A 14,374-nucleotide genomic window follows, 5' to 3' on the forward strand; every position below is an offset into this window, starting at 1 on the left:
CTAAGACCCAGCTTAACATTTGCAAACCTTTACTGGAATTCAGCTGGTAACACAATTAATCCATTAAGGGATTTCTAAGAACTTAGTTAATGCAGCACAAAACCTCACTTAACTGTGAATACTGGCCAAGTGTGTCAGCAAAAATGTTTGATATCTGAGGTACAAATGGATCCCACCCCAAAATTGTGAAAAGGCCAGTTTATAGTTCTACCGTATATAAAATAGCAGTGCTGCTTATACTTTCCACTGCTTTGTATATATGCATACATTAGATTTTGTGTGAGACAATAGGTTAATCAGACGACTCTTGCCTGTTTTCAGATGCGCAGACCTGGAGGGTTCCCAGGATCTTCTCATGGTTACAGCAGGAAGGACACCTCTCTGAGGAAGAGATGGCCAGAACATTTAACTGTGGGATTGGGGCTGCCCTCGTGGTATCAAAGGATCTGACAGAGCAGATTCTGAGGGATATTAAGCAGCACAAGGAAGAAGCATGGGTGATTGGCAAGGTGGTTGCATGGCCTGAAGGTAATCACTCCTTGATTTGTTGTTCTTAGGTATATAACCTGAAATACAACTCTGCCCTGCCTCCGAAGCTGTGCCCACCTTTTAGTCGAGCCATTGCTATGGCAGCTGCGTTTACACAGCTGTAACATGACAACGGCCAAGCTAGTAACACATTTCTCTTCATTTCTGCCTTAGGGCTCTGACACCTCTGTGTAGTAGTCCCTATGCACAGCTACACCCCACAGGACAACCCATAACCAATGAGGTGAATAAATACCCACTTTAGAGACAGAAGAAGGGAGCAGTTCTGAGGCAGAGTCTTCATGGCTCTTTTGAGGGTCGCAGTGGAATCAAGTCCCAGTTGCCCACAGTGGTGACCAGTTTAATAACACACTCTTATATTGGCTCTCCATATCACTTTTCCCAGATCCTCCCTCTGGTTTCCTGGGATCACTACCCAGAGTAATCTTCCCACAGGCAAGACCTTGTCTCGAGCTAATTCAGGGAATAGTGAAGCAAGCACCCTGACAAGTGCTGTGTATACTCAGGACTCTGTTAGAAGTACTAGAAATTAGCAGAGTGGCAGAAAACCCACTCAGATTAGCTAAGAGATGCCAAGGCTTGCCAATTATGTCCGTGTCTGCCTTTCGTTCATTATGTAGGTTTCATTTCAAGCAGGTTCTCCAAATACCAGAAGGATGTCTTGAGCCCACATCCTTGAGCTCACATTGCAATCGGTAAGGGAGGCCCTCTCTTCCTCAACATCCTGTGTCAGATCTTTTGAATAGCCTCACTTGGGTCACATGCCTCCCCTGAGGCCACAAGATAGTGACGTGCTGTGGCTTTTAGTTGAAGTAGGTAATTATACATGTGCTCTTTCAGGAAGTTTTTATGAGTGAGTAACATTAAGTACTACAAGTCTATTCTTCATTTTAGTCCTTGCATATCTTATTTTCAGAATGAAGTATTCTCAAGTTTTCATAAAATACTTTTCTTTCCATTATTATTTATTGGGTGTGTTTGAAATGAAGGTTCTCCTCGTGTGAAAGTGAAGAATCTGATAAAAACCATGCAAATAAATGGGTCAGTATTGGAGAATGGCACCCTGAAAAATCATTTCTCTGTCCAACCAAAAAAGGCAAGAGTGGCTGTTTTAATATCTGGAACAGGTAAGCTGTGCCTTCCTCTTTACTGTGGGGCTGTAGAAACGCTCTTTCCGGGCGCCTGGGTGGCTCAGTTGGTTAAGCATCTGCCTTCGGCTCAGGTCATGATCCCAGGGGCCTGAAATCAAGTCCCACATCAGGCTCCCTGCTTAGTGAGGAGTCTGCTTCTCCCTCTGCCCCTCTCCCTGCTTGTGCTTACGCACACGCTCTCTCTCAAAAATTAATTAATTTTAAAAAGAAATGCTCCTTCCTCCTCCCCCCCCACCAAAAAAAAAAACCTTCCAATTGTGAGCAAACTGTCAGTAGAGCGGGGCAGGGGATCATTAAGGACCTTTATTCTGTGTCCTCAGTCTTTCTACTATTCTCAGGCTTTTGAGACACCTAAAGGAAGAGTAGAGGGTATAAGGAAGATGATTGAAGAAAGAGAAACCAGAAAAGATGGAAAATCCAACTTTCGTATCATAGCTTTCTTAGTTAAGTCTTAAAACAGCTGAGGGGTTTTTTGTTTTGTTTTTTTTTAATTGGTAATAAGAATATGAAATTTATGGTTGACTCTTGTGGATAGAGGGGTAAAATAGTAATAGTATCATATTCTCTCGGATAGAGATAGCATATTTATTTTTCCCACTACTGTAAGTAACATTGTTATGAACATTTTTGTAAATATGCAGTACATTTCTAGGTGCATATCTGATTATTTCTTTAGGATACATTCCTGGAAGTGTAACTGCTTTCCAAGTCCATTTTAAGATTTCAATATACTTTAGGCCCAAGTTGATGGTAAAGCAAAGAAGCTATTGTAAGGGTCATAGTGGTTTCTTCTTAAGAGGGTTGATTTTTCAGGGCATCTGCTAACTCAGTCGGTAGAGCATGTGGCTTTTGATCTCAGGGTTGTAAGTTCAAGCCCCACATTGGGCATAGAGATTGCATAAAAAAATAAAATCTTAAAAAAGAGAGAGTTGATTTTTCTTACTTATTTAAACAGCTTATTCCTCACCAGTTTCTAAATCATGTTATACTGTTTCTTCTACTGTGCTCGATCATAAGATATTATTTTGCAGGAGCAATTACATATCCTAGAACCGAGAGTGCCTATGTTTTCATAAGCTATTACTCCATTCAAGAGAAAGGGAATTTAAAAGCCTCACATATTTTGCCATTATTTTCTAAGACATTTATTCGGAAATCCTGACCATTCACTATGCAAAATGGAACATATCTTTATTAAGAAACTTGAGCTTACTTGTGTGTTTCTCTTTCAGGATCAAACCTGCAAGCTCTCATAGACAGTACAAGGGAGCCAAGTAGCTGTGCACACATTGTTGTTGTTATCTCTAACAAAGCCGCAGTGGCTGGTTTAGATAAAGCCGAAAGAGCCGGAATTCCCACCAGAGTGAGTTACTTTGAAAAGTGTCTTTCCTGCAGACTGTATTTAATCTCATAACCCCCCACCTTCCCACTCCCACCCCCCTGACAGGACCTCCATCTGTAAGGGCAACTTATTCTTTGGATTTCTGGACTGGGGTGTGTGCTGGGCTTGCCTTTGTACTTCATCCTCTCCATTCCTTAATTCTTCATATCAGAGGTGTCTTCATGAGAAAGAAGGGAAGTATGGTTTATGTACAGGTTTGAGTTTTAAATCGTTTTTGGTAATTCATTGAAAAAGTTGTGCCCATCTTTTTCTGTTACAGGTAATTAATCATAAATTATATAAAAGTCGTGTAGAATTTGACACCACAATTGACCAAGTCCTTGAAGAGTACTCCACAGACATAGTCTGTCTTGCAGGATTCATGAGAATTTTATCCGGCCCCTTTGTCAGGAAATGGGATGGTAAGCAAAAACTGTGTGACGCCACATTGAGAAATCAGCTGAGTGCAGACTACAGGGTCATCAGCTTCCCAAACAATCCCAATGGTGAAATATTTACTGGGCCATTTTAACACAGGTCATAATTTAATGTCCTTTGCCTCAGCTCAGAGAATGACCAATGATCATTTTGTCCTGCGCTCCTTATCAGTTTTCTTTGGCCTGCTGTAATTAATCACTTTTTCTAAAAAAGCTTAGGTTACTCACATTACTCATATTTCATCTTCTGAATAAATATTCAGAAGAGACATTTTTACTTGTGTAGAAGCAAAAGGAAGTGATTGCCTGTATCCCAAAGTGAAGAGTCCATCCTCTCCTTGGGAAGTGTAGACCACTGCCACACGTGGCAAGGTGGGCACTGTTTCTGGAAAACATGTCTTGTGTTACTGCATCTTTGTGTTTTGACTGCATCCTATTGTCCTTTTTTGTGCACCTGTTTGGACAATAAATGGATTCTCTCTCCAAAGACTTCGTGTTTTCTTAAGTGAGTAGGGTTAGACAGAGTCCTTATGGTGTAGTGAGAACTGGCAGAGCCTGTGGTGCCGTAAGGCACAGAAATAGCCAGTGTAGCATCTGGCTGGTGGACATGCCGCTTCGTGCTTAGAAGTCAAGCACATAGACACAACGCAGGAATCTCCTCTCGTTCTCACAGTACGTGCTAGCGACAGGCCGAATTTTCCTCAGGAGCTCTGTGATCGAGAGTTGACCTCCCTGCCCACCCCCAACCAACTTTCAGTGACTGCAGGCACCTCTTCAGTTGTGCAAGGCAGGAGTTTGCTGCCCCCAGGGCCTCCTGGACGAAAACCTTTATTTCCCTTTACTTCATTTCTGTCTTATGAAGAAACTCCCATCCCAGAGAAACCCTGCTCCTCCTGACCCCTGATTCTAGAGGGAAAAACATACATTCCTTTGGTAGAGTACATAGGAGTTTTAAATTCTGACCACTGTGTTTTTACTAATTTCCAGGGAAGATGCTCAACATCCACCCATCCTTGCTGCCTTCTTTTAAGGGTTCAAATGCCCACGAGCAAGCCCTAGAAGCCGGGGTCACAGTCACTGGGTGTACTGTGCACTTTGTAGCTGTGAGTATCTCTTTCTACCAAAATATTATTAATGTCTATATGTAAATTGTACTAGCTAGAAAGTAATGTTCAAAACTTCTTCCTTCTCCAGGAAGATGTAGATGCTGGACAAATTATTTTACAAGAATCTGTTCCAGTGAAGAGAGGTGACACTGTTGCAACTCTGTCTGAAAGAGTGAAATTAGCAGAGCACAAAATATTTCCTGCAGCCCTCCAGCTGGTGGCCAGTGGAGCTGTACAGCTTGGAGAAAACGGCAAGATTCGTTGGGTCACAGAAGAGTGAAGCCTCCCAACCCGGGCATAGAGCCAGTTCTGAAAGAAGTCTGGGTATTTGCATGGTGACTTTTATCATGGACTCAGCCGAGAAGGACAGATGCCAAAAAGGAAGTCCTTACCCTCACCTCTGGCTGTTTTTTCTAAGGAACAGAGATTCGTTAAAAACAAGACTGGTACAGCATGTCTAAGACCTATGTGTGTCACCTCCAGTGGTCTTTCAGGGTTTACCTGTTCTGGACCTTCTGGTTTGTAATCAAGCTGGTCATTCAGAATTCCTTTCACTTTCAGCCAGACGAGATACCAAAACTCTTAGTCTTCTTCTGAATGATACCGCCTCCATTTTTTGTAGTTATATGTGCTCTAGTATTTGAAGAGTTGACCCACAAGGCTACTAAGTTACTATCTCTCCCCTATATTACCTATCTGTACTGGTTTGAATTGAGACTTCTCTGCTCTAACTATCCTGATCATAATTTAGTGTCATAAAATTTGTGCGTAGCTCCCATTTCTGAGGGATAGTGTACTTTGTGCTTTGAAATATCATTAAACATCCCTCTAATTATTGACAGTTTCTATACCACGCAGATTTTAGCTTCATAGTTATTCTATGGGTTATCAACATCCATACTTTTATAAATACTAGAAGGTTAAAGGGAGAGTTTTGGTGGCCTCTAGAATCAAACATAGGACTGAGGCATGTTTCTCATCCTTTCTGTCTCTGTGTCCTCACCTACTAACATAGGCATTTGCCTCTCATAGTTGTTTTGATAATTAAGTTAATACGTGTGAAATGCCAAAAACCATGCTTGACACAGAGTGGGCACTCAAAGGTCAGCATTTATTTCATAGCTCTTCCCAGTTATGAAAGCTCTTGTAACTCAGTATTCTTTCAACAAATATATCTCGAGCATAAAATTGAGAATGGTGATAAATAGAATATTGGAAGTGTGGTAGGTGCTGTTTGGGAGGAGTTAGGGCAATCTAGTAAAAAGCATAATGGCAGTGTATGTGTTTTCCACTCTGGCCATTCATTTCCAATCTGGATATGCAGTTCTGGAACTGGGAGGTCTAGGTTGACCTACGAGGCACACGTACATGACCCCAAGCTTGGTACCACATTTCTCCTGTAGCGGAGTGAACAAGGAATGGCCAACCAGCCCAAAGGCGGCCAGCAATCCTTAGACTACTGGGCAGCCTTTAGGGTGATATGGCCTAAGTTCTGCCTGCCCAACAGGAGTGTACCTTACTGGCAGGATAACCAGGAGGCCCTGTTCGAATCCTCCCTGGGAGTTTAAACTTAAGACCTAACAGCAAAGCAGTCATTTTATACAGAAGATACAAATTCTAGCCTTACAAAAGGAAAGAATAGGGGGGTAAGAAGAGAGGCACCTTCACCAAAAGACCCTAATTCACTGCCTCTGGTGCAGGGAGGTTTCCCCAGACCCAGGCAGCTGGCCAATGATGTCACCCTTACACTGACTGTAGTCAGCAACAACCATCAAATTGGAGGTTGAGGTGCATCATTTCACACAGGTCCCTTTGCTCTAAACAAACAACTGATTGATTTGTTCTGGAGAGTTCACTCGGCATTAAATACCCATTACATACATGCCAAACATTGTCCTATGAAGTTTACAGAAAGAGATACAAAGAAAAATGTTATTGGTCGATAAAAATCACAAACTGTCATAAAAGTAGAGGCTGATAGGGGGGTTCCTGGCTGGCTCAGTCAGTGGAGCATGCAACTCGATCTTGGGGTTGTGAGTTTGAGCCCCACGTTGGGTGTAGAGATTACCTAAAAAATAGTCTTAAAAATAAACAATAAAACCTTAAAAAAAAGTAGAGGCTAATAGTACCAGCATGCAAATTAGAAAAATCAATGTAAGCTTATGACTGTTTTAGCCCTTAACTCTGATACTAAGTTCCACCAAAAGGAATGTGAACTCCATGTAAGGTTATTGATTCCATATCTTGGGATAAGAAGAATCAAAATGTGTCTGAATTATCTGGTTGCCAGAAACCAAAAGACATTTGGAAAATAGGGACGATACTGAAAGAACAAGGGAATCAGCCTCAAGGGTGTCCTACTGTCGGGTTTGGGATAAACAGTATTATTTGGATGTGATGAGTATATGAGCAGCCATTGGTTTATAATGATAGTCAGAGAAAAGGTCATTTAAGTTATGAAAAAGTCTACAAGAAAGGTGAAGACAAGGTTAATATTTTATTGTAACATCTGTACATTTATCTTTTATGATAAACAGCTTTGTATATATGCAGGAATAAAACCGATCAGCCCTCGGTCACACCTTGTGTTCCAGTAGAAAGATCGGGCAGAGGTGGGTGGGGGTCCAACTGTTAATCAGCGCTACTGGTCTTGTAAGTCAAAGGAGTTAAGTGTGAGTTACAGAACAAGTAAGCCAAACGTTCTAAGCGGAGTGTTGTAATTTCTAAGAGAAACTTCATGGTCTCTAAATATTCCTTCTCAAATTTTTTATTTAACTCTTTTTAACTGCTATACAAACTTCTTAAGTAATTCAAGTACAACGTAGTATCTAATCATAATAAAGTTTAATAACTGGTACAGCTGCTAGGTCCTCATTTTTTTCAACACAGTTCCCTCAGCTGTTCTCGCTTATGCTAAGGGAGCAGAACCACAGCCAAAGTCTTGCCCCGGGAGGAGACTGTCAAGGACACTGCTGCCAGGCCACATCAGGCTCCGGTGGCTCCACACCCAGTGGGCACTCCATCTGCCCTGTCCCCACAACTGAAACGCACTCGACTGCCTGTATTTCTGGGTCACTCACTCATCCAGGCTTAAAGTCCCAGGTAGGATGATCCAATTGTCCAAGTTAAGATCATCCCCCCCTTTTATTTACCACAACATAAGGCCATTTTCCTTTCTCAGGAGCCAATTGGCTTTTTTTTTTTTTTAAGATTTTATTTATTTGACAGAGACACAGCAAGAGAGGAAACACAAGCAGGGGGAGTGGGAGAGGGAGAAGCAGGCTTCCCACTGAGCAGGGAGCCTGATGCGGGGCTCGATCCCAGGATCCTGGGACCATGACCTGAGCCGAAGGCAGACGCTTAACGACTGAGCCACCCAGGCGCCCCTGGCTTTTTTTTTTTTTTAATATTTGTTTATTTAAGTAATCTCTATATCCAATGTGAGGCTCAAACTCATGACCCTGAGATCAAGAGTCGCACACTCTTCCAACTGAACCAGCCCAGTGCCCCCGGGGCCAATTGTTAATTAACATTTTTTAAATTAATTCACAAGTAGGAACAATCCAAATGTCCATCAGCTAATGAATTGATAAAATGTGGTCTTTCCGTACAATGGAGTGTTACTATCATTAAAGGAAGTGAAGCACTGATATATATACAACATGGATGAACCTTGAAACATGCTAAGTGAAAGAATCCAGTCACATATGACCACGTTTATAATTCCACTGATATGGAAAGGTCCAGAACAGACAAATCCGTACAGACACAGAATAGGTTAGTAGTTGCCCAGGGCTGTGGGGATAGATGTACTTTGAGGGTGATGACTAAAGGGTGCAGGGTTTCTGTTAGGTAATGAGAAGGTTATAGCATTGATTGTGGAGATGGTTGTATGACCCCATGGGCGTATCTAAAGCCACTCAACTGTACACTTTAAATGGATGAACTGTGTGGCATATGAATTATACCTCCATAAAGCTGTTTCCCAAAACAAAGCTATAATTCCCAACATCACTATAAAAACATTAATTCATAGTTTGGGTTTTTTTAAGATTTTATTTGAGAGAGAGGGCAAGAGAGAACACTAGCAGGGGAGGGGCAGGAAGGGAGGGAGAAGCAGGCTCCCCGCTGAGCAGGGAGCCTGAGATAAGGCTCCATCCCAGGACCCTGGGATCATGACCTGAGGCAGATGCTTAACCAACTGAGCCACCCAGGTGCCCCTAATTTGTAGTTTTTGAGATACATCAAGATTACATTGAATCTGATGTTGTAAAATACATCACACATTTAAAATACTTCACATTCAGGGGCGCCTGGCTGGCTCAGTCAGTGGAGCATATGACTCTTCATCTCAGGGTCATGAGTTCAAGCCCCGCATTGGGTGTGGAGCCTACTTTAAAAAAATAAATAAAATTTAAAAATAAATTAAAAAATACTTCACATTCAGAATATGAAGTCACTTAATACAGACAGAACTTCCATGCTTTGTGACTGAAATCCTATTAAAATCTGTCTGAACTGCAATGCTAATCCTCAATCCTCCATCTGTTAACCTGGTAATTCTCTTGGGTGAATTTTGGTACAAATGCTAATTCCCGAGCCCCACCTGTATTCTAAGCATTGCGATAAAAGCATGAAGATTTCCATATTCCCAATATCATTTAAAAAAAAAAAAAGGTTCATGCATTGAAGCATTTGTGGGGACTCAGAGTCAAACTGCATTTAAAATTTTTTCTGCACCACTAAACTCCAAACTTTCAAAGGAAAAAAATTGTTTTGTTATAGCAGTATCCTTCAGTCCCTTGACTGCTTCAGTTATGTGCAAAAACAAACCAAGATCTCTCACCAAAAATCATTTTATTTATTTATTTTTTTTTTTAGAATGCAAGCATCTTTTTTATTTTAAGATTTTATTTATTTATTTGACACAGAGAGAGAGATAGTGAGAGAGAGAGCACAAGCAGGGGGAGTGGCAGGCAGGCAGAGAGAGAGAGAGAGAGGGAGAAACAGGCTCTCCGCTGAGCAAGGAACCTGATGCGGGGCTTGATCCCAGGACCCTGGGATCATGACCTGAGCTGAAGGCAGCCGCTTAACCTACTGAGCCACCCAGGCGCCCCTCACCAAAAATCATTTTAAATTAAATATTCAGCTGACAAATCTATTAGGTCGTCCTTCACTTTGTTGAAAGCCAAGTATTGAAAACCTTCCAGTTTTATAAAGGATTTATTTTGCTTTCTCAGCATCCACAGCAAATCAACCTTTTCAATTGTGCCTTTGTTTGGTGCCCTGAGGGTGTTCACAGCACCCTAGTAAGATTCAGGGTGTGCGCAAGGTGTGCCTTTCTTTTGCAAAATGATGGAATATTGTTCACAGGGAGGTGGAACTGCTTTGAACCTTCAGGGATTTGTGACTGACTACCCTGATACCACACCTAGCTCATTAGCTTAGAGACGGAGCTTAGGCGCTGCAACTGAGCAAGGAGAGTGTAGATGATTTAAGTAATCCAAGTGCACAACTCACGGAGCTCCGCAGCACTAGGACTCTTAGCAATCAAGTGAGAGAAAGGTCTTCAAAGGAGCCTGAAAATGAACCAACAGCGCAGTTGGGAGCCACCGAAGCTAGGAGAAGCGTGTCTCAAGGAACAGGAAATGAGCTTCTGGTTCTAGAGGCCACCCAATCATGCACCTTTCAGCAAGTCAGAAAGCCCAGCATCTTACATCCATTCCCTCGCACGGGAGGCTCTGGGGCCCCAAGAATGCAAACATCCGTGATAGCCCTGGAGGAGGTGAGGAGGAGGCAGCATCCGCCAGAAGCTAGATCTGCAGGACAGGTGCGTCCAGCCAGAGGAAACTGAGAACACTAAAAGCCTAAAAGTTTTCCATCTGGGAGGCCACAGTTTGGATAATACAAATTCCTAGAGTCTACTGAACAAACGTATGAGGATCACACAACTGGGGTATTTGTCTGCTCAGACTGCTGTAACAAAACACCACAGACTGGGGCTTACCCAGAAATTACTCTCTCGCCGTTCTGGAGGCTGGACGTTCAAGATCAAGGTTTCTGAGGCCACCTACTCACTGCATCCTCACCCAGCCTTTCCTTTGTGCACATGTATTCCCAGTGTCCCTTTGTGTGTCCAGATTTCCTCCTCTTATAAGGACACCAGTCAGATTGGATTACGGGGCACCCCAATGGCCTTATGTTAACTTAATCACTCCTTTAACGGCCCAATTTCCTATTTCCTACATTCTGAGTACTGGGGGGTTAGGAGTTCAACATACAAATTTGGGGAGGGGAAAAAAACAATTGAGCCCCTAACATCTATTACCTCCTCCCAAAATTTGTGCCAGTTTTCAGGTGGCCCTTCTGGGACAGAGAGCCACGACTGCAGTGGCATCAGCCAGGCTTGGCTGTTGCTAGAGATTATGTTGAGTAAGTGAGAGTAAACTCTGTGGGAGTCCTCTGTAAATATTATTTTCTTCAAAAGAATGGTGGGATTTTTCTAGATCAATATATATTGTTAAGTGAAAAGGGTAAAGGAAAGTATGTAGGCGTACTACGCTTCTATTTATATATTAAAGGGGAATGGGAGTAAAAGGGCATTTTTTTTTTTTTGAAAGGTAGAGAAGTGGGGAGAGTTAGAGAGAGGGAGGGGACAGGGCAGGGTCAGAGAGAGAGACTCTGGAGCAGACTCCCCACTGAGCACAGAGTCCGACGTGGGGCTTGATCTCACAACCCCAAGATCATGATGAGCCAAAATCAAGAGTCAGGTGCTTAACCAAATGCACCACCCAGGCGTCCCAAGGGCATTCCTTTTTTTTTTTTTTTTAAGATTTTATTCATTTATTTGAGAGAGCGAGAGCAAGAGAGAGAGTGAGCACGAGTTGAGGGGGGAGCAGAGGGAGAGGGAGAAGCAACTCCGCACTGAGCAGGAAGCCCGACATGGGGCTCGATCCCAGGACTCTGGGATCGTGCCCTGAGCCCCGAAGACAGACACCTGACTGACTGAGCCCCCCGGGTGCCCTCCCAAGGGCATCCTTATGTGTTGATTATCTCCACAAGGGCGCACAGCACCTGCTGCCATTGCCTCAGCAAAGGAGGGGAGCAGGGATGAGAGGGGAGATTTTTCAGGCGTATTTTGCTTTTTAAAAACTAATATTCAATTTGTTAAAGTCACACATTCAAAACTCAGCTTACATATCTTATTTTATTTTTTTAATTTTATTTTTAAGTAATCTCTACGCCCAACGTGGGGCTCGAACTCACAACCCCAAGATCAAGAGCCGCATGCTCCACCTACTGAGCCAGCCAGGCAACCCTATTTCTTAGTAAACATTAACCATTATTGTTAAAGGGACTTTGGTTAATAGTTGACTCCATTGACACAGGAAAACACTTGAGGCTGAACTTTAAGCTTTCTATGTTTGTTTTCCTTCTGCAATACTTTTATTATCTGACTTAAGAATTCTCTGAGAATTACCTTGATACCTTAAAAACTTGTAAGTTGATGGCTAAAATTCTCTTAGATATGCTGACAATATATGTAAATGTAGGAAGATTTCAATTTTTTTAGAAGCTTTTATTTGAGAGAGAGAGAGAGAGCATGCGCACATGAGCGGGGTGAGGGTCAGAGGGAGAAGCAGGCTTTCCATTGAGCAGGGAGCTCAATGTGGGGCTCGATCCCAGGACTCCAGGATCATGACCTGAGTCGAAGGCAAACGCTTAACCCACTGAGCCACCCAGATGCCCCAGGAAGATTTCAATTTTAAACCAAAGTCTAAATCACTCGGTTACACATTTTCAATTATAGTTTATGACTGCCATAAGATTTTATTACATATGAATTTCTAAATATTAAACTTTATTAAATATTAAACAAAATACCGACTGTACTCCAATTTCTTAACATAAAAATATTAACACTTTTGATTTTTCATTGAGATAGAATTCATACTATAAAATTCAACTGTTGAAATACAATTCAGTGATTTCTACAATATTAACAAGTTTGTACAACAATAACCACTACCTAATTCCAGAACATTTTCATGACTCCAAAAGGAGAACCCTGTCTACTAGCAATCACTCTTTAGCATCTGGTTTCTTCATGTAGCACGTTTTCAAAGTCCATCCATGTTGTAATGTGTTATCAGTACTTTACACTTTTTTATGATGGAGTAATATCTGTTATACGTATATAGCACATTTTGTTTATCCATTCTTCAGCTGATGGACACCTGGGTTGTATCTACTTTTTGGCCATCAGTAAATAATGCTGCTATGAATAGTTGTATACATGCTTTTGTGTGGAAGTATATTTCAAGTTCCCTTGCGTATATACCCAGGAGGGGAAATTGCTGAGTCACATGACAACTCCATGTTTAACTTTTTGAGTAATTGCAAACTGCTTTCTAAAGGGGTTGTTCCATTTTACATTCTCACTAGCAACATGTGAGGGTTTTGATTTCTCCTCACCAACACTTGCTATTGTCTGTCATTCTGATTACCAAGCCACTCTGTTATCGAGGATGTGGAGTAACAGGTATTCCCAGATAGGCTGGAGCGCAAATTGAGTCATCCTTTTCCAAATATAACTTAGCAAAATTTCTTTATTCAGAAAATACACTGGCCACCTTTCCATGGCTGTACCTAGAGATCGGGCTCATTCTTTTTACAGGCTGCAGAGCGAGGGATGTTTCATAATTTATGTTTCCAATCTCCTGTAGTTATTTGATCCCCCCTTTAAATTTTTTAAAAATTTTGTTTGCTATTATAGTGATTCAAATGAAAATTTTGGACTCCCTCTCCTAAGATTTTCAGAGGTAATCAAGATCCTAAATTTTGTGTGAAACATTCTTATGTTGGGCATGGCCTTTTAGATGGCCAATTTATTGATCAAGAACATTCTGTCATTGTTTATGTATTTTTATTATGTTAATCGTTTGGAGAAAACGATCTTATTTTTCTTACTAGCAGAATTATACTTCTGGACCTAGAGAAGAGAAAGGAAGTGTTTTGTATTTTTGATAAACCACTTGGCATCAGGAATGAGACAGACACCACCATCTCCCCCAACACATACACACATGCTTGCAAGGTACCCAGTTGAAGATAATAAACGATCCTTGAAAGGCTGGGTGAAGTGGCAAACTTCAGTGCTTCTGTTTTCTGCATATGAAGTGCTGAAACTTGGAGTGCATTTTAGAGAAGACAAGGCAGGGAGAAGGAAGATGAGAGGTGTAAGGCACCTGACTGGGCCTGGGAACAGGACAGATGTCTACTAGCACTTATTAGGAAGTTTTGCTTGGTGGCTTTGAACGGAACCCTCCCTTCTGTGTCCTCTAAAAAATCTTCAATGAAATATCCATTTTTTAAAAAGATTTTATTTATCTGAGAGCAAGAGAGAGAGCACAAGCAAGGGGGTGAGGGGCAGAGGGACAGGGAGAAGCAGACGCCCCGCGGAGCAGGGCCTAGTCCCAGGACCCCAGGACCATGACCTGAGTCAAAGGCAGACACAACCGACTGAGCTGCCCAAGTGCCCCTGAAATGTCCATTTTTCACTGATTACTTTTATAAAATGAAGAAAAGGGCCCAGGCCTGCCCAGGGACTGCACGACAGCCTCCGAAGAGTGTTGCTGGGAAATGATTTCTTGTTCCTAGCACTTTTACCAGCTGATGATTTGGACACAAATAATACATTTAGAAATCTAATAAGTGACTTAACAAAAGTCTGGTACTACTAACTACATT

General features: G+C 42.0%; 1 protein-coding gene across 4 annotated transcripts in view; it reads left to right on the top strand.

Annotated features, from left to right (window-relative positions):
- Positions 1-7,483, top strand: part of GART (phosphoribosylglycinamide formyltransferase, phosphoribosylglycinamide synthetase, phosphoribosylaminoimidazole synthetase) — a 32,001-nt gene extending 24,518 nt beyond the window's left edge. For all 4 annotated transcript variants that reach the window (XM_073891094.1, XM_025871943.2, XM_025871952.2 and 1 more), the window contains exons 17-22: positions 322-528; positions 1,539-1,676; positions 2,933-3,063; positions 3,362-3,503; positions 4,506-4,621; positions 4,713-7,483. In XM_073891094.1, the coding sequence (XP_073747195.1) occupies positions 322-528; positions 1,539-1,676; positions 2,933-3,063; positions 3,362-3,503; positions 4,506-4,621; positions 4,713-4,904 (926 nt within the window). In that variant the 3' untranslated portion in view covers positions 4,905-7,483. The remainder of the gene's footprint in view (positions 1-321; positions 529-1,538; positions 1,677-2,932; positions 3,064-3,361; positions 3,504-4,505; positions 4,622-4,712) is intronic.
- The last annotated feature ends 6,891 nt before the right edge of the window (positions 7,484-14,374 follow it).

This window comes from Callorhinus ursinus, unplaced genomic scaffold (assembly GCF_003265705.2).
Source record: "Callorhinus ursinus isolate GAN/ISIS: 27379988/994484 unplaced genomic scaffold, GSC_fseal_2.0 scaffold1, whole genome shotgun sequence".
NCBI lineage: Eukaryota > Metazoa > Chordata > Mammalia > Carnivora > Otariidae > Callorhinus > Callorhinus ursinus.